The sequence below is a fragment of the Chlamydotis macqueenii genome, chromosome 4 (genome assembly GCF_036417535.1).
Source record: "Chlamydotis macqueenii isolate bChlMac1 chromosome 4, bChlMac1.mat, whole genome shotgun sequence".
Lineage (NCBI taxonomy): Eukaryota > Metazoa > Chordata > Aves > Otidiformes > Otididae > Chlamydotis > Chlamydotis macqueenii.
The window spans coordinates 15,177,789-15,195,444 of record NC_141559.1 but is presented as its reverse complement, the minus strand read 5'-3'; the positions used below and the strand labels follow the sequence as shown (position 1 = coordinate 15,195,444).

General features: G+C 37.5%; 1 protein-coding gene across 2 annotated transcripts; it reads right to left on the bottom strand.

Moving 5' to 3' along the window:
* Nucleotides 1-1,652: 1,652 nt before the first annotated feature.
* ABCE1 (ATP binding cassette subfamily E member 1) lies at nucleotides 1,653-17,541 on the bottom strand. Of its 2 annotated transcripts, XM_086747882.1 has the most exons (19): nucleotides 17,394-17,528; nucleotides 15,172-15,254; nucleotides 12,785-12,950; nucleotides 12,383-12,468; nucleotides 11,758-11,855; nucleotides 11,243-11,360; nucleotides 9,150-9,287; nucleotides 8,915-8,984; nucleotides 7,717-7,813; nucleotides 6,663-6,752; nucleotides 5,949-6,070; nucleotides 5,044-5,265; nucleotides 4,564-4,623; nucleotides 4,421-4,479; nucleotides 4,141-4,251; nucleotides 3,900-4,042; nucleotides 3,682-3,804; nucleotides 2,411-2,522; nucleotides 1,653-2,183 (listed from the first exon to the last, which is right to left on the bottom strand). In XM_086747882.1, exons 3-19 carry the CDS (start codon nucleotides 12,885-12,887, stop codon nucleotides 2,136-2,138), a joined length of 1,800 nt encoding a protein of 599 aa, XP_086604008.1. In that variant the 5' UTR covers nucleotides 12,888-12,950; nucleotides 15,172-15,254; nucleotides 17,394-17,528; the 3' UTR covers nucleotides 1,653-2,135. The 2 variants fall into 2 exon arrangements, with proteins under 2 accessions (XP_086604008.1, XP_086604007.1); XM_086747881.1 differs by lacking the exon at nucleotides 15,172-15,254 and having other exon boundaries at nucleotides 17,394-17,541.
* Nucleotides 17,542-17,656: the final 115 nt, after the last annotated feature.

Genomic DNA, 17,656 nt, shown 5'->3' with positions numbered 1-17,656 from the left:
GCTTAGCTCTCAAGCTGAAAAACCACTGAGGGCTTTAAGAGTTGATACTGTTGTGGGCCTCTGTTTATTTCTGCTACTTATAAATACTTTAAAAGGTTCTTTTTGACATCTTCCCTGGGAGGTTCTGAAGTGTAACTCAACTCAGCTCCAGTTGTAGCCCAAATCTGTCCAGCAGTCACTGAGATAATCATTCAGTACTAGAGCAGACTTGTGAGTAATTGTGAGCTTTGTTGCAAGAACAAAAGGCATCATGCTGTCTACAGAAACTTCTTGGGAAACAATGGAAAACATAGGTCTGGCAGTAACTGGTAGGGTTGTGCTTTTAGAATTTTGTTTTTAAATTGACTTAAAGTATTTAAGCTGAGCCTATACCCTGCCTCACTCCTCTAAGACAGTCAAGGACTGAAATGTGCAGATGTAGTATTTTCTCCACGTTTGCTGTTGATAAAGAATGGTTTCCCGTTTTTAATGAAAAACATGTAGATCAATTGGCCAAACCCTTTACCTGAGGCAAGATGGTTGAGGTTGCAGGATTGCACTGGTTAGCAGGGGGCTATGTGTAGTATGTAGCATATAATGAACTGAGATAGATATACAGCTTCAGATAATTGAAAAGCACATCTTTACCTTGCCCTAATTAAGATGAACAGAAGATGCAGAATCCAAGTCCAAAGGGATTTGTACTCATCTCCATGACTTACCTGGAAGTTTTAGTTAGCCTTGGGAAGTTTTTGTCTAAATGTGTGGTGATGGCAGCGTAAGGCTGTATTCATTACCTGTGCTTCTTAATGGAGCACTGCTGCTGCCATAATACAGATGAATTTCTGTTGTCAGTTAGTTATAGCAAGGTAGAGCATTTATTACTCCTGATACTGCCAAGGTTATAAAATATTCAAGTTACTAACATGCATAATGGCTTAAAAAAAAAAAAAAAAAAAAAACCCCCAAACCACTGCCTTCTGTAACTTACAAGGCAAAGCGGTAAATAAAGCCATTTTTTCTTTTATCTTTCGTAACATTTTTCACATGCCAATGAAGGCAGAACAGACAACTGTTGCATTGAAATACCCTTCCTTAGTTTTAAGATACATAGCTGAAAGTTTCACAGACGTGTAAAAGTACCTTATACAATTTAGCTGGAATCCTTAAATACAGGCAGCTTTTCCCCCTGTCTCCCTGAAGGACATTACTTTATATGGAAACTGATTTCTGACAAGCTATTTTTTATTTACTTTAATTTTTGTTTGTAGTAAGGATCAAAGCTGTTGCTTTAGGCAAAAGTAATTGCATCTTACCTTTGTAAAAACTTATATCTTTCCACAGAAAGATGGTGAGTGGCAGTACTTACAGGTGGAGAAAGGAGTTGGAAAAAACACCCATCAACCTTTCTTTGCTACATGGGTTTCATTTAAAGAAGAGGGAAAGGATTTTGATATTTTCTTTAAGACTTTATTTAACTGATTAGTCTGTAACTAGTCTGAAAGGATGAACAGATGACTAAAAAAAGGTGTAGATATCTTTCTTTATATTGTTTGTACTCCATCTTCTGTGTGTTCTTTTCTATAGTATAAGAAAAGGTGTGCATGACAACTTCATATAAATACACACGCTTTGAGTAATTCAAGAATTTTTGCACAGTGTCCCAGAAGAGCTATAAGTTAGGAGGTTATTTATTTATGAAACCCTCATCCAGAGAGATTCAACCTTTTTAAAACAGCTGTTTCTTTTGTAGCCTGACATTCTTGGTAAGCTTTGCTCTTTCTTACACAGGAAACAGCTTCAAAGATTTTTAAAATGAAGTGCAGTCAGTACTTGGTACGCAAGTAGGATATACTGAATTAAAAACTTCCCTTAAATTTTCAAAAATCAGAAGACTCAATTGCAGAATTTTGAGGTGGTCTATTTTGAAATTATTACACTGAAAATAGGGCTGTGTCACCAAAATATAGAAAGTGGCAGTTTTACTCAGACTAGGATTTACACTGCTACTGGTCTCAGATGTTACAAGCAGCAAGAGATGTTAAGCTCCAAAAGATGAAGTGTTCTAAAACCTGATTGAGCCTTCTCATCCACAAATGTTTAGATTCCAATGTGCATTTCTATATCCCAGTTATAAAGACGCTCAGATTCAATATTTAGTCATCCAGGAAAAAGTAGTTTCCACTCTTCTTTTGTTCCACATCCTTGGGAAGAGAAAAAAAGGTCAGTGTTACTTGAAGTAGTCTTTGGTAGACTTGAACATAGCTGAAATAGAAGACACTTATCTGAACTACTTTCCTTATTATACTCTTACATGCTGTTTTCCAGCACAGCAAGAGTATGAGGTTAGTCTTCATTTTGTTCCTTATTTTAAAACCTAGCTTTACTTTAAACAGTCATGGCTTCTTTACTGTAAAGGCTTCTCTCTTACCTTGATTGAATTGAGTTTGTTTATTCTTGGTCTGTAATTGTTGGGGTCTCTTCTAAAAGTGATTTCAAGTTGAGATAAAAACTTATTCATTCCAGCCAAAAGAGTCTGCGGACTGTTAAGAGAGAAGAACATCCCAGTTAAATGTTCAGAAGTTCTGTACTTTGCAGATTACAGGCAGCTTTGAGCTCATTCAGATCTGGTAACACAAACATGAGCTGTATTTGGTATACAAGGATGTGCCACCTTTTTAGTCAAATCATGTCTCTGACAAGAGGTCATAACTGCCACCCTCCTCTTTCAGCGGTATCTCAGCATGGTGCTACAAAGTCTTCAGACTGCTACATCTACATTCTTTTTACTTTGTATCTAACACATGTGCCTGCTGGCACACTTACTTATTTACATTCAGAGAAAAACAAAACAAAACAAAAAAAAAACAGAGTTGCACCACTAGTGAGATACAACAAAGTTCATAGCATATACTGATGCTGAGAATCAATTGTGTGATCATGATTTAAAAAAAAAGAAAAATAAAAAAGTGCTCTTAGAAAGAATACCATCAAAACCAGGCTAGCAGCATGCTGCAAACACAGTAAACATAGTGCTAGACTAATGTGTTTACTTCATGTGGCTCACATTAAGTACTTGGTAACTACACTGTTCTAACAGCCTGATTTTTAATAGAGCTGCTCCTCAAAAAGTCTCTAATTTACATGAAATTATTTACAGCAATAAAGCAGACTTATCAAAAGGGACAGCTTTGAAAGAGTAAAAATCATAGATAGTGTACACTGTATGTTGCTGTCAAGCCTTGCACTTCACAGTATTTGCACACAGGTACCCTTAAGTACACTGCTTTCTTTTAATACAGCTGAAAGTTATTTCCATAAGCACACTCAGTTTACAGTTGGCCCTTTTTTTTATTTCTCACAATGTCACTTACTCATTCTCCTCTGATTGTAATTTAATTGGTGTGCAGTTGCTGAAGGCTAGTTTAAGCCAAGAGCTCGTCTAGTTTTTGAGGGCTTCATTACATTCTCCAACTCTGCCCCAATTCTGTGTAGCCTCTAAGTACGAGTCAATCCCATCTTCTCTTCCTTGCTTCAAAACAAAAGCCAGAACTCTCAGGACACTCTTTGATAACTAGAAATGGAGCTTAAGTTTCTATAGACAGGGATCGTTCACCTCCTATTGTTGATGCTTCTGATTAACAGTTTGTTTCTATATTGTTCTCTTCTCTTGTTTACTAATCCAAACAAGCCGCCTCTTACCTGTTTGCAAGTGTGTTCTTGGAAGGAATACCATCAAAAACAATCACACGATCAGCAAGATATGTAGCCATGATAAAGTCATGTTCTACCACAAAAGCTGTTTTCTTAGCATGGAGAATGAAACTGAAATAGAGATAAAAAAAGAACATGCTGAATGTAAACTTATTGTAAATAACTACAGAAAATTTCACTTATTTTTCCCATCGTGTATACTTTACCGTTTAATGACTCTAGCAGCCATCAGACGTTGCTCAGAGTCCAGATATGCTGAAGGTTCGTCAATTAGGTAGACATCTGCAGGTTTACCAAGACAAAGAGCTAATGCAACGCGCTGCAACTCACCACCAGACAATGTCTGAACCTATTGGGGCAGGGGGGAAGAATAAGGCCGTATTTAGTTCAGGTACAGGCAGAGAATTAAAGAAGAAAAGTTAGGATGTTGTCTCAGGCAATTAGTACCTCCTGGTCAATGATGTTTTCTATTTGAAGAGGTTTCATTACATCAGTTACAAACTGGGGGTGTGTATAGGCATCTCTGATCTTCTCATGCAGTAGCTGACGGACGCTTCCCTATTAAAGAGAAATGTTGCCACTCAGTTTTATGCACCACAACACAAGAAAATAAGAAGAAATAGAATTAATAGAGCTTTTTTGTTCCAGGTATAAGGAAGTTCTACCTGTGTACTATGAACATGCTTTTTGTAGCAAACAATACTTAATAAATGAGGCTTAAACGTACTGTAGATTTAGGACTGATCTTCTGTGGTTTGTAGCTGACGTTTAGAACCGGGACCTCACCTATAAAAAGATAACATTTATAATGAAAACAAAAGCCTTTCCAGTAACTTCAAAATAGGTTTCAGCTAAGGTATTAAGCGCTACCTCCTTCATCAGGCGTAAGTCTTCCTGCAAGCATTCGGATAAATGTAGTTTTGCCAGTTCCTAAAAGAAAATGGAAGTTACATATTACTTTGAACTTTACATTTTAAAATCAGACTGCTTTGAGAATTCCTGTATTAACTTCCAGCAAGCAGCACCTGCTATTACTAGCTTTTTCAAACGGAAGAGATATCTAAAAGCTACAACAGTCTAGACTTGTGGCTAAGCTCACAGCTCATCATCCTGCCAGTCTAAGTTCTTAAAATGGGGCAAGAGACAAACACAAAGGCATCATTAACATTCAGTAACTTCAAGTTCCCAGGATTGAGAGAGCAAGCTCATGATGTGACATCTTCACTAAGAAAGAAGCAGTTCAGCCTGACTCAAAACCAGTCATTTTGAAGCTGGGCTCCCAGACTGAAAAAGGGCTTTAGGAGCATATTTAGGGCTGTAGATGGAGTTTCCAACAAGAATTGCACTTACCATTTTCCCCTAACATCACCATAATTTCAGAATCCGTGAATTCTCCAGCTACTATGGATAGTTCAAATTCTCCCATCTTTTTTTTCATTCCTGGATATTTGTACATACACATCTTTTTAACCTCTTCTTCATTAGCTGTCTCAGCCACTTTAAATACCAGGGATGCATCTCGAAACCTTAGATTTTCTGTTGGAACGTAGCCATCTAAGAAAATGTTTATGCCTATGAAGGGAGGAAAAAAAGATTATTAACAACAGTCTATAACAAAGCAAGACAAGATAAATTTCACTTCTTGGCTGTAAATTCCAATCAGACAAGGAGAACATTGGATTTTAAATGGCATCTTAAAAGAGGCAACAAAACCTCCTATTTCAAAGTGTGTACATTATGCAAATTGACTAATGAAAAATCTTACTAAAATTACAGAAAGGCTATAGAAGCTCTTCTTGAAAGCCTGGTATTGTGTATAGGGTTTAAAGAAATTACAGCTGTTCGACCCATTCTCACAAGAACAGTTATTACTGAGTCTCAGTGCTACATGTGGTTGATTCAGTTGAACACTACATACCTCTGTACTGTGTAAACTGTCTCCTGCCCTTTCTCTACTATTTATAGGGTCTTTTGAGTAACTCCACTGTTTCTATAAACACATGCAAGTATCAAAATTATGTCCATAGCAAGAGACAAAGGGCATTTCATAGTTAAGACTTTTGGGTTGAGTTCTAAATTTAGGATCCTGTAAAACAGAAACTCTGCACAAAATAGAACAGCAGGTTTTTCATTACTAAACTACAGTAGGCAAAAGACATGTTCACATAATAGACAACTAGCATTTTGGTACTTTTTTTTTTTTATTCCATAGCATTTTTTGCTATGTGTAAAAAGAGAAATATGGCAAGAATTACCTTCTCTTACACTGAAAGGCATAGTAACAACACCATAAGCACTTGGCACACCATACAGGCAGCAGATAAAGTCAGAAAGATAATCTAACACGCTTAGATCATGCTCTACAACAATGATGTACCTGAAAAGGAGAGCCAGAGAGATGCTTTTATACTTCAATACATAACATTTTTTCTTTCTCACTCTAGTCTTGCTAGAGATAAGCAAAAGCTAACATTATTTTCATTTAAGATGGTTTCTTAGCTTTATACTAAGTAAAGACAGAGTTGAAATCTCAGATAAGCATTTTTTTAAAAAACTGTCCAATGAACAGACATTGTGAATGAGAAGCTGAAAGTCCATCTTCAGTGTAAACTGGCAGCTTAACTTTATGTAAAGTGGAAGGATATTGATTGATTGGAGTGAAAAATACTTCACACATTTTAAGAAAAGAACATAATTCTGTGAGATGGGGACAGAACAGCAATATTCACATGAAAAATAACCACCTATATTTTCACATTCTTATTACAAAATGCTGAATAGTAGAGAAACTATAGGAAATAAGTTTCCAAGATGCAAAGGAATAGAATGTTACTGACTTAGCATATACATCCAGCAGTGTACCATACTGAGAAGTCAGCAATTCTAGGGCGATGGACTGGATGGTTCTTCCCTCTGTAAACAGCCACCTCTTATTATAGTCTAGCAAAACATTTCAAGTTTGCATTTACCTGTCAGGGTTTATTAGGGATCGAATAGTAATGGCAGCCTTCAAGCGCTGCTTGACATCTAGGTAGCTAGAAGGTTCATCAAACATGAAGCTAGCCCCAAAAGAAAGAAGGAAGTCTTTGTGAGTGCAAGCTTTCTAAATATTCAAACTTAATACTAACATTGCAACCATTAAATACATAGAAATAAAAACTTATCATTATTTAAATGAGAAAGAGAGAAAAAATTATAATTATGTACTGACACCTGCCTTGAATCTCTGACAACTATCACGTTAAATTGTTAAACGCTTCAAGTTAAGTAGTACTTTGGCAAAAGTTCTGACAAAGTCATCAAATGTTACGAGAAACCAGCAATCAGTTAGGAATCCCATGCACTCAGTTCCAATTTAGCTTAGATTTAACGTGAACTGAGAAGTGCAAAAATACTTTAGAAGACTGGAAGAAGGACATCTTCCAAAAGAGAAAACCAAAACAATAAAACACACAAGAAAACCCACTCAAAACCCACACCAACCGGAAAAAATAGCAGCCAAACAAAAAACCCACAATCCAAACAAACAAGTTTAAAAAATCAGAACAAAATAAAAAGACCCAAACCCCATAATTTTTCTGATCTTGCTTTTTCGGTCCCAAGGAGTCAGGAAACAGCATAAACTAAACAATAATTTACTGGTTCAAGAGGGACACAAGCTCCCAGAGGTGAGGAAGCATCTGTCCATTTCTTATTCAGAGAGGCTAAGTGAGATATGCTGTCAAACAGGATACATTTACGTGGGATGAGGGAAGGATTATAAAGTTGTGATACTGAAATTTAACATTGACCTTGGAAATGAGCTACTTCCAGGCAGATGACCTCAAGTATAAAAACCCCTACAGATTATATATGGAGTAAATATGGATTTTGGCTGCTGAGTTGGTAAGAAAATTTTTAAAAAAATTTTTGTTTAAATATTTCAAACAAAACTATTATTTCTAACAATAAATGTAAATTAGAGGACCATATTCTGAGACAGATTATTAGAAGCAATGTGTAACAGAAGTAAATTGGACATACATATCAGCCTTCTGAATGCAAACAACTGCACAAGCAAATCTCTGAAGTTCTCCTCCTGAAAGGTCCTCAACATTTCTTTCTTTCAGATGGGTTAAGTCTGCAAATAAGCGGTTAATTTTAGATATGTTTAACCAGCACAACAATTCATACTTTTATTACCTATAGAAACATGTCTAATCACAGCAGACATCCTACACAGAGGAAAAAAAAAAACAGAAAGAAGTAAAATAAGTGTCCAGTTTATATAGAAGCATCATAATGTTATTTTTAAGTCACAGCAAGGTATGGCTGCTCTGCAGCATTAGCTGATTAACTTGTACGGCTGCTTTTTATCAGGCAGAAGGACTAAACTTCTATTTGTTTTTCCACCAGATACTTTGTAAAGATTTCCAGCCCTAAAAAGAAACTGTACCAGTTTTATAAGTGTTTCTTGTTAGACCTGGCTGAAGAGCCCTGATTTTCAGGAAAATCAAGTCCCCCAGATGTTACAGCCAATATTTTCTCATCAGCTTTATGAACAGCAAATTTCAAGAATATACTGCTTCACTAAGAAGTGGGACTCAAAGACCACACTCTTGGTGGCCCAATGCAGCCCCATCTTTACCACCCAGATGTATCAAAAAGAACTCTGTTGTTAATTTACCAACACGTAAATTTAATAACAACTTAATTCAAAACACCTACAAAAAGTTACCAGAGCTGGACTATGCAGATGTTGTTCTTATTAATTGCATTCTTCCCAGAAGTCAGTACTACTCCCATTACAATTAGCTATACACAGGTTTGTTTAGGGGGGGGACTCCTTTTCTGTACTTGGGTAATATTTTCTGCATGCTCTGGCTCTCACAAGAGGGGATACTGAGACTTTGCCAGAGAATTGTAAGCAAGCAAGAGCAGCAGATGGCAAGTGGAATTTTTCCGAATTTAAAAATAAACACTTTCTACCATGAAACAGAAACTGCATTAGATTCTGTTAACTAGCATTTATCAATTAGTTTGTCTTTGCCACTAGAAAGTGTTATTTGCATTGGTTCAGATACGATTACACCAAGCTCTAGGCTTTAAACTGAAGCATCTTTACTTTTTTTTTTTAATTGGTATGATTTAAATCTACTATCACATCAGTAGTAACTTTTTTTTTTTCAGTAAAAATGAATTTCTCAAATGCTTTGGAGTTTGACTTTACAAAACTACTTACCAAGCTGCTGACATACAACAGTTTGTGTCTTAGTTTCATCCTTCCTATCCAGAATTGATCCCACTGTTCCCTACATGATAAATAACAAAAAACCTCACATTATTTCAACATTAAAAATTTCAGACAGTAGTGGATTTTTGACATGGAATTATGGTGCTAAATAAAAATCTTTAAACACAAGAGAAGTATTACAGGAGAAACTCCCAGCTTTCTCCCAGCTCATGAAATTCCTCACCTTTGCAGCTTTAGGTATCTGGTCCACATACTGGGGTTTAATGATAGCTTTCAGGTCATCTTCCAGGATCTTGGTAAAATAATTTTGTAATTCAGATCCTCGGAAATAAGTCAAAATTTCTTGCCAGTCAGGTGGATCCTAACAAAATTAAAGCCTGCATTTACTTATACCATTCTAAAGACATAATTTTAAAAAATCTGATTTTAAAATTCTAATCAATACAGCAAGTAGAATATGCTTGCAATATTTTAAAGAAAGCCTGGATAAAAGCTAGTTACCAAGTTGTTATTTTTCCTCTGCAAAATTTCCATTAAAAATATAGAAAAATTATAAAATTGCAAAATGGAGGGCAGAAGTTCAGATTTTATTTTTTTTTTTCTTTCAAGAAAAAGCATTTAAAATTTGCACCTAGGACATGCAAAACTGTCCTTAGACAGTTAAAAAGCTACGAGTGAAACTACTTAATGCGGTAAACAAAAGCATGGATTAATGTAACTGCACTTATTAGCTATCAGATCCAGCTAATCCAAAGGAAAAGAGTTGGGCTGATAAAAATCAACTTATACAAAAGACTCAAATTTGATCATTTTCTCTGCTTCTACCGAACATTTCCAGAGAAACAGAAAGAGAAGACAAACAAAAAAATGACCAGAAAAAAAAGGAACTATTTAAAGCAATCACCCAGGAAAAACTGTACAAGTCGGGACTTTTGCTTTACACAGTGTACTGCTCTGAATGGTGCCGAGTTAATTATTTTAGGTAAACAGTACAGAAACAGAGCAACACAGCCGTATTTCCAAACCAAGCAAATACACAGAGGAAATGTTTCCTAAGTTTTAGAGCAGAAGCAACATGGAAGATTCAATTTATACCACATGTTCTGTGGTCATAATGATTTGGCTCTTCACAGGAAAGTCTGTTTTTGGAAGCATGGTAATTCAATTAAGTACACATTCAGAAAGTCAAAAGTTTCAGGTGGTAGTATTGCAGAAATTGCAAAACTAAAAGTCCATAAAATAATATAAACCAAACTTGAAAGAGAATGGAAAATGTAGCTGGGAAATTATTACTTCTTCGCTGTTTTAAGTGGCAGCCATGAAAGGAATAATTTATTAAAAAGTTACTCTATCAGGTAAAGAAAGTTTGAATATACTTGTTCCTACAAGTCCTTCTTTAAGGACAAAAAAAAAGTATCAGAATTCAATTGTCACCATGTAATTTGAGGTGAGAAGATAATAACTGAAATATTGTCTGATAAGAGTCACAACACTTATGTCTTTTCTCTAGTAATATTACTCTTTGCAGTAGTGCTAGGTAAAAAAGCCCCTGCAAATTATTTTGCTTAGTGGCTGCAGTTTGACTTAGTGTAAATATATAGGAAAACAGATTATGATCTCCCACGATTACGAGTAGATTACAAGCTGTTCTAAGTCTGCTTCTGAAAAAAAAAAAAAAAAAAAAAAAAGAGAGATATCAAAATCTAGCAAGACAAAGAAACTAAGGATTTTCAGAATTCAATATTAAAGTGTACAGTGGGAAACATCTTGAACAACAATTTATGATCATCTTCAAAAGAATCAAAGATAAAAAAGCCTAGGAGATCACAAGGATACGTGGTAAGTGCTCACAGACACTAGAGCTGTTCAGATAAAACCAATATTGAACTTAGAAGAAGCTCCAAAACTTGAGCTACCTAAATCCCTTGATGGGGAACAGCTACATTATGCAGGGGAAAAAAACCTGACATTTTTAAAGACTAGTATAAAAAAACCAAACCAAACCAAACAAACAAAAACAAGAAACCCAAAACCCTAAGTGTGACGAAGACATAAACCTACCTCTGATACTTATTTTTAATGAGTTACAATTAGTATCCTTATCTTTCTTGAAAGATACACAGAATTTGCAAAAAAAAAAAAAAAATCTATTTATTAACATCCTTCTGCTACTGTTTCTCTGTGGAGCAGGTCACTGGCCTTTAACAGGCAAAGTGCCAACGTCCTCACAAATCCTGCTGTGTTCACAGATACGAAAATTCAATGAAAAAATACAGCCACAGCTATCTATAATGCTATTTTATTGCTGATACATACATCATATTTTCCAAGATTTGGCTTCTGTTTTCCTGCTAAAATTTTCAAGGCAGTTGATTTTCCAATACCATTGGTTCCAACCAATCCCAGTACTTCACCTGGACGAGGGATAGGCAACCTGTACACAACATGGATAACATGGGATTATATTAAAGTCATCAGACACCAATATTTGGTGGTAAAGGAAGTGTCACAACCTGTTTTCAGACATTCTGATTATTTCAGCCTACTTGGTTAACTTGCCAATATACAATTCAAATTAAATCATTATTCCTTAAAAATAGAAGATCACAAGAAAGATTTAAGAGCAGTCTGTTCTTTAAGCAGGAGCTCTGTAAAACGAGCACTAAAGTTTTATTTCATTGTAATACATTTTAACAACAGTAAGTAACATTCAAAAAGTAAGCTACTGAGGCATTAACCAAGAACACTTCAATATGCACTATGTTTAGACTATAAAAAACACTTGGTGTTCTTTTTTTTTTTTTTGTCTTTTACATTGAAAAATAAAATACCTGTGAAGTTTGAAGGCATTGGCACAATATCTGTGTGTTGTTTCTTTCTCCAGGTTGCTAGGTAAGTTAACAATTGACAAGGCTCCAAAAGGACATTTCTGTAATTGAAACAAATTTATAGATTACTAGTGCACACAAACAACTTATTAACAAAATGTTATGTTCTGCACTGCACCCAGCTGTGCACTTAAAATATTTTTAGAAGTTTTACCAAATTACTTCTCTTTCAGTTACATAGTCAATTTTCCAAGGAAGTTCTATACCACATTTTTCAAATTAAATAGTTAGCAATTTAGACTGTCAGTCTACAACCAACCCCGATAAGGCACACTGCATATATTCCCTAGCTCTTCTACAAAAAGATCTTTCTACTGCTAGATGCCTACAGCCATAAACAAAACCAAACAAAACCGAAGCCACAAAAAAGAAATTAAAGCACACACTCTGCAACCGAAACAGTTCAGTAAACTGACACAGTATGTCGCTTTCTGCAAACAATAACAGTGAGCAAGGCCTGATTATTCAGGCAAACAAAATTGCTTTTTGAAGTTACAGTATGCATTATTAAGTATTATAACATAATAAGGAAGTTTTATCAGTTTAAATAAAGCAGCCTAACTTTTACCTTGATGCAAATACCACAACCAATACAAAGTGTTTCTGAGATCCATGCTATTTTGTTCTGTGATGTGACTTCTATGCAAAGTTTTCCTGGTGAAAAAAGAATAAGATTAACTCAAGAAAGTTTCTTATCAATCAGAATTCTTGCCAGTACTATGAAATTCTGCAGAGAAACATGTAACAAATGAACATTCACTGAAGCTTCAGATCATCCAAAGACCTGAAAAGTAGCATTATTATTACTATGAACCGTTCATCCTTTCAGTGATACTTCTAAAGGCTTCATGAAACCAAGCATGAATGATAAACAAAAACCTAGCACTTATAAAGAACTAGTTCCTTCTAGTAGAACATTATACAAAACCTCTCCAGTTACTTAAATACTTTATTAAATTACATCTCTTACCCATTCGAACAACAGGACAACTCTTCTTGCATTCTTGTCGGCATTTCTTTGGCTTACACTTGTCATGGTTGACAATAGCAATTCTTGTTAATTTGTCTGCCATAATGCACAATTTGGGGTTAAACACACACACCAATTATGAGGAGTAGTGGGGAGTCTTCCAAATCTTTAGGGAGGGAAAAAAAAAACCAAACCAACACATCAGAAAGAAAACATATTTACTGACAGCACAAAGAAGAGCATACATATCTAAAGTTATTACTAGCAGAGTTCAGAGATGAAAAAAGTAAAATAATTTGATTTTTCCCTCTTTTAAGCAAAATGGCAAACAAGTTTCCAGACAGTCCGCACGTGCACTTCCTTACAAGAAAAGGATTCCAACATTTCTTATTAAAGAAAGTACTTTCTGTTGGATGTCCAGCTCATCTTTGCTCCACCAAACTAAAGTACCATGCAGTGGTTTAGAGACTATTTACTACATACAGCTATTACATGAAGAAAGGTTGTGACTTCCAAGCTCCTGAAAGAGGCAAGAATAAAATAGATGCATGGCACATTTATCACATTAAAACTCCATCCTTTCCTAAACCCACGTGTGAACTTCAGTTGGAAGGAACCCTACAGATACTACTGTAATACAAAAGAAAGGAAGAGACTGCCATCTAATAGGGAGTAAAGATCAGAAAACGAAGATGTTACTGTGTCTTCAAACCCACTATTATCGTAGTTATGAATATTTTAAATTGTTCCTTTTAAAAGCAGTAGTCTTATTCCCCTTTTCAATTTCCAAAGTATTTTTAAATTAATGTCTAAAGATATTCTTAATCAGGTATAAATTACTGTAATTATTAGTCATGCCGCCAACCTTACTGTGGCAGTTTCTACTTTTACTATTTTGATTTTTTTCTTAATCTTTTAACATTTCCTAAGGCAAAAAGTCCTAATAACATAGTTGATGTTTTCAAACAAATGACTGAATATCAAAAAAAAAAAAAAAAAATTACAAGTGATTTTACAGTTCTGTATCGTCAGACCAGACTGAGAAAATAGGGATGAACATTGCAATTACATCCATAGACCAGGCCAACAGGCATGGAATAACGGGTTTGCAACTCTCACTTTAATACATTTTCCTTATATAAGAAAATAAGAAAGTCTTATTCTTAAAAACTATAAGGATATTTGAGTCAGGGTAACTTTCTAGGAGATAGATACCGGATTTTGTCAGTGCTTCAAATACAGATACATTGTTTGGTAATATATCCCAGTGCTTTCCATAAGAGTCTTGTAGTTCGCAGTGTACAGAGCATTTAGGAGCTAATCACTCACTCCGGTTTCCCAAGGGAAGTGTCTAATCTGGGTCAGTCCTTTCTCCAGCGATGCCTGTGTGGCTGAGCACCCTGAGCAAACAGACCACACTGCCTACCTTACGGGCAGGGCTTTCCCTGCTAGTTATCTTGGCTCTAACTGGCACGTAAACTCTTTCTATGGGTTGCAAAAGCAAGTACTAGAAGACAAAGCTGCTGTACTTCAGGAGCTTGCCTCCCCTATCCAGCCTCCCAAACCTCTCGTCGAGGTTACTGCCTGACTGCCTGAGCAGTACAGATAGCAGACTGGACAAATTCTCCCCTCAGCCATCCACTCTTCCAGTCTGGTATTCAGCTTAAAGCATGAAAGCAAGAGAATGGGGTGGGGTTTGCTCAAAAAGACCAAGTAAAATATGGCTCAAAACAATTATGTTTTGCCACCTACATCAGCAAGCTTTCCACCTAGACTTGGCACAATAATGAGACTGAAGTTTACACTACTACTCACTGTTGAATCAGACCCTGGTTAGTAAGTAATAAAACAGCTCAAGATTGTTTTTTCTCCTTAATTTGCATGGGAAAACGCTTATTTGTGGTGAAGAGTTTTGAAGGGGCCACAGAAGCAAGTACACGAAGCATTTATAAAGTACTTGTTGGGGAGGGAACAAAACTAATGAACTGGCACAGAAACTTGTGCCTCTCTGCTCCCATCTACATGATGGAACTGTCAGTTTATCCAAAACTCTGTAGTGATCTTAAACCATTTTCAGGACAAAAATATTTGTGACTTCTGTCACTTCTGCAGTATTTCCAGGACTGTCCTGATGGCTACAGTGATAACTGTCCACAAAATAAAATACTGATTTCTACCTAGAACTGACAGTTTAGAGCAAATTAAGCAACACTGTCCAAAACTAGACTGAACTCAAATTACATATTTATATGCAGTTACTTTGGTGGCATTTAACTTAAGAGATCGAACAGGATCACCTGATTTCAAGGTGCAGACAGCAGAACTCTCAATACACTGAACACAGGTCAGCAACACACACAGTATGCATACGCCACAACACAGCATACCAGTAATTGCTAAGTATAGTCAGCAGTTTAAGGGCAGGAGAAACTGGTATTCAGAAGCATCTGAGTTCATGTCTGTATTTCTCCTTTCCAAATAAAAAAGAACAGAACAAAAAATGAAGTATGAAAACATTACATTGTTACTAACTACAAGAGTAAAGTGTTGCTTTGAATTAGTGAAGTATGATGGGGCAACAACAGAAAGTGTTTCCAGAGTGATGGACTGACGACACAGGTGAAAGAATGAGAGGAGTAACTGCTGGCCAAAAAAAAAAGAAAAAAAAGAAATAAACCCCAAATAAACCCCACAAAAACATGTAAGCAGATCCTGCTACCTGTCACAAAAGGCATCAGGAATGTACAATCTGTAGAAGAAATGCAACGTACTTGCACTAAGAATATTTATTTCTTTCACAATTATATTAGAATTCACTAAATCAAGTAAACTACGACCAAGAAGGATTCGTAATTGTATTGAATTATTCAGACTTAAAAAAAGAAACATTTTTTAAAAAGTTAAAGGAGACTAAAACACAACTAGAGACAATTCAATTAAATGATGTCAAGGCAAGATCTGTGTTCAGAACTAAGCCACATTTAATTTACTCTGCAGAAAAACAGTTAACATTTTATTAAATTACATTGCATCAGACCTCAAAGATAAACATTGTGGAAAGAAGTGAGGATGAGTAGCATTTCCACCTTTTTCTGAAAATAATAAACCTCAAGAATTATCCCTCAATCTATACAGTCACTCCATAACAAGAACATTAAGAACTAGAATACCCAAAGAAAATTTAAATTAAATACAAAGAAGAGATTTTCAAACTGCATATGGGAGATCACTAGATTTGTAAGTGTCAAAGCAGAAATAATAGTAAGTGCTACAAGAACAAACAAATTCTACTAAGGTTTTGACATTTGTTTTAGAAACTGAGACAATGTACAAGAAGTAGTTTAAACAAGTCCCAAGTCTTCCTGCTGTATTTAACTCATTATATTACTCATAAGGCACAACATGAATATGAAAATAAATACAATGTTAACATGAAAAGCATATGGTCAAATGTACTGACACAGCATAACGAGCGGGTGTGTTTAGCTGGTGCTGAACAGTATTAATTATCACTCAACCTTTAATGCTTCCTTTTAACATGAAGAGAAACGCATGAGAAGAAACCCGTAAATTCGCAATCTACCACATGAAAACTACAGAAGTATTTCACGACCACTTGTTCAGGATTAAGGGTTTAGGAAACCATAGTAGAGAGAATTAAATTAGAACTTGAAAACCGTCACAAAAACTTGCAGGAGAAATAACTAAACGCATTCCAGAGAAGAAACACTACCACGGTCCTAAAGAAAAGCCCTGCTGAGTTTTCCTTTTGTTTTATGCATACCTTGTAAAAACTAGCCTTATCCTATCACCTTGTCAATCCTGCAAGAAGTCTTGATCTCCTCACCACACAAGCACGCACACTGGTATTAACTTTCCCCAAAATAAGGCAAACCATGGGTTGTTGTTTTTTTTTTTTCCTCCAGCAGAGTAAGTCTCCTGCTTTTCCAGGAGAAAAATACCGGCTTTCCCTTCCCCAGACCCTGGCCATCCCAACGCAAGGAGCCTGACCAGCCTGCCCACACCAAAGCGATTACTGCGGCTGAATCCAGCAGTAGAAGGAAACGTTTTCTCCTCACCCCGCTGCACGGCACCGGACAGCTGACAGAAAAGCAAAGCACTGGCAGATGCCCGCCAGAGACGACGATGAGCTTCATGTGCGAGCAGAGCCAGCCAAGGAAGGGTCGACCTCCCGCCCCACACGGGCCCATCGGTCTGCCCGGGCAGTGCCCACGCCGGGAACAAGGCCCTGAATCAATGGAGCGTTAGGCCCGGCTCCCTTTGAGCCAGGGCCACAACGACTTCAGGGCGGCTCGGCGCTGCCGTGCAGCCGGCCCACCGGCCGGGCCAGGCCGGGAGCAGCCGGCCTTGAGGCCCCGGCGAGAAGCCGTCGGCCGGCCCCGCTCCCGTAGTGACTAGGGGCGAGCTCCAGGCCCCGGCGCCGCGGGAGGAGGTGGCCGCCCCCGAGGCCGAGCCCCGCAGCGGGGGCAGGGCCGGCAGCACAGAAACCGGCGGCGGCTCCGGGCAGCAGGAGGGGGCTCCTTCCCTGCCCCCACCCCGTGCAAGAACGCCGGCATCCCTTCACCCGCCCCGTCATTAGGCCGCTTACCGGGAGACAGGGGCAGAGAGCGAGGCGCGCCCGCCCCCCGGCCGGGTCGCAGCGGGGAACCGCGTCCCCTCTCCGGCGGGCCCGGCACGCAACGTGCTCCCGCCGCCGCCACCCGGCCAAGATGGCCGCCGCCCCCGCTGGGAGGGGCCTGGGCGCGCACCATAGAGAGGAGGGGAAGGAAGGGAGGCTCAACCATAGAGCAAGCGCGTCCATTCAGAGAGAGAGCGGCGCCGCCCGGCACGGAGAGAGGCGGGGTGGTGCCA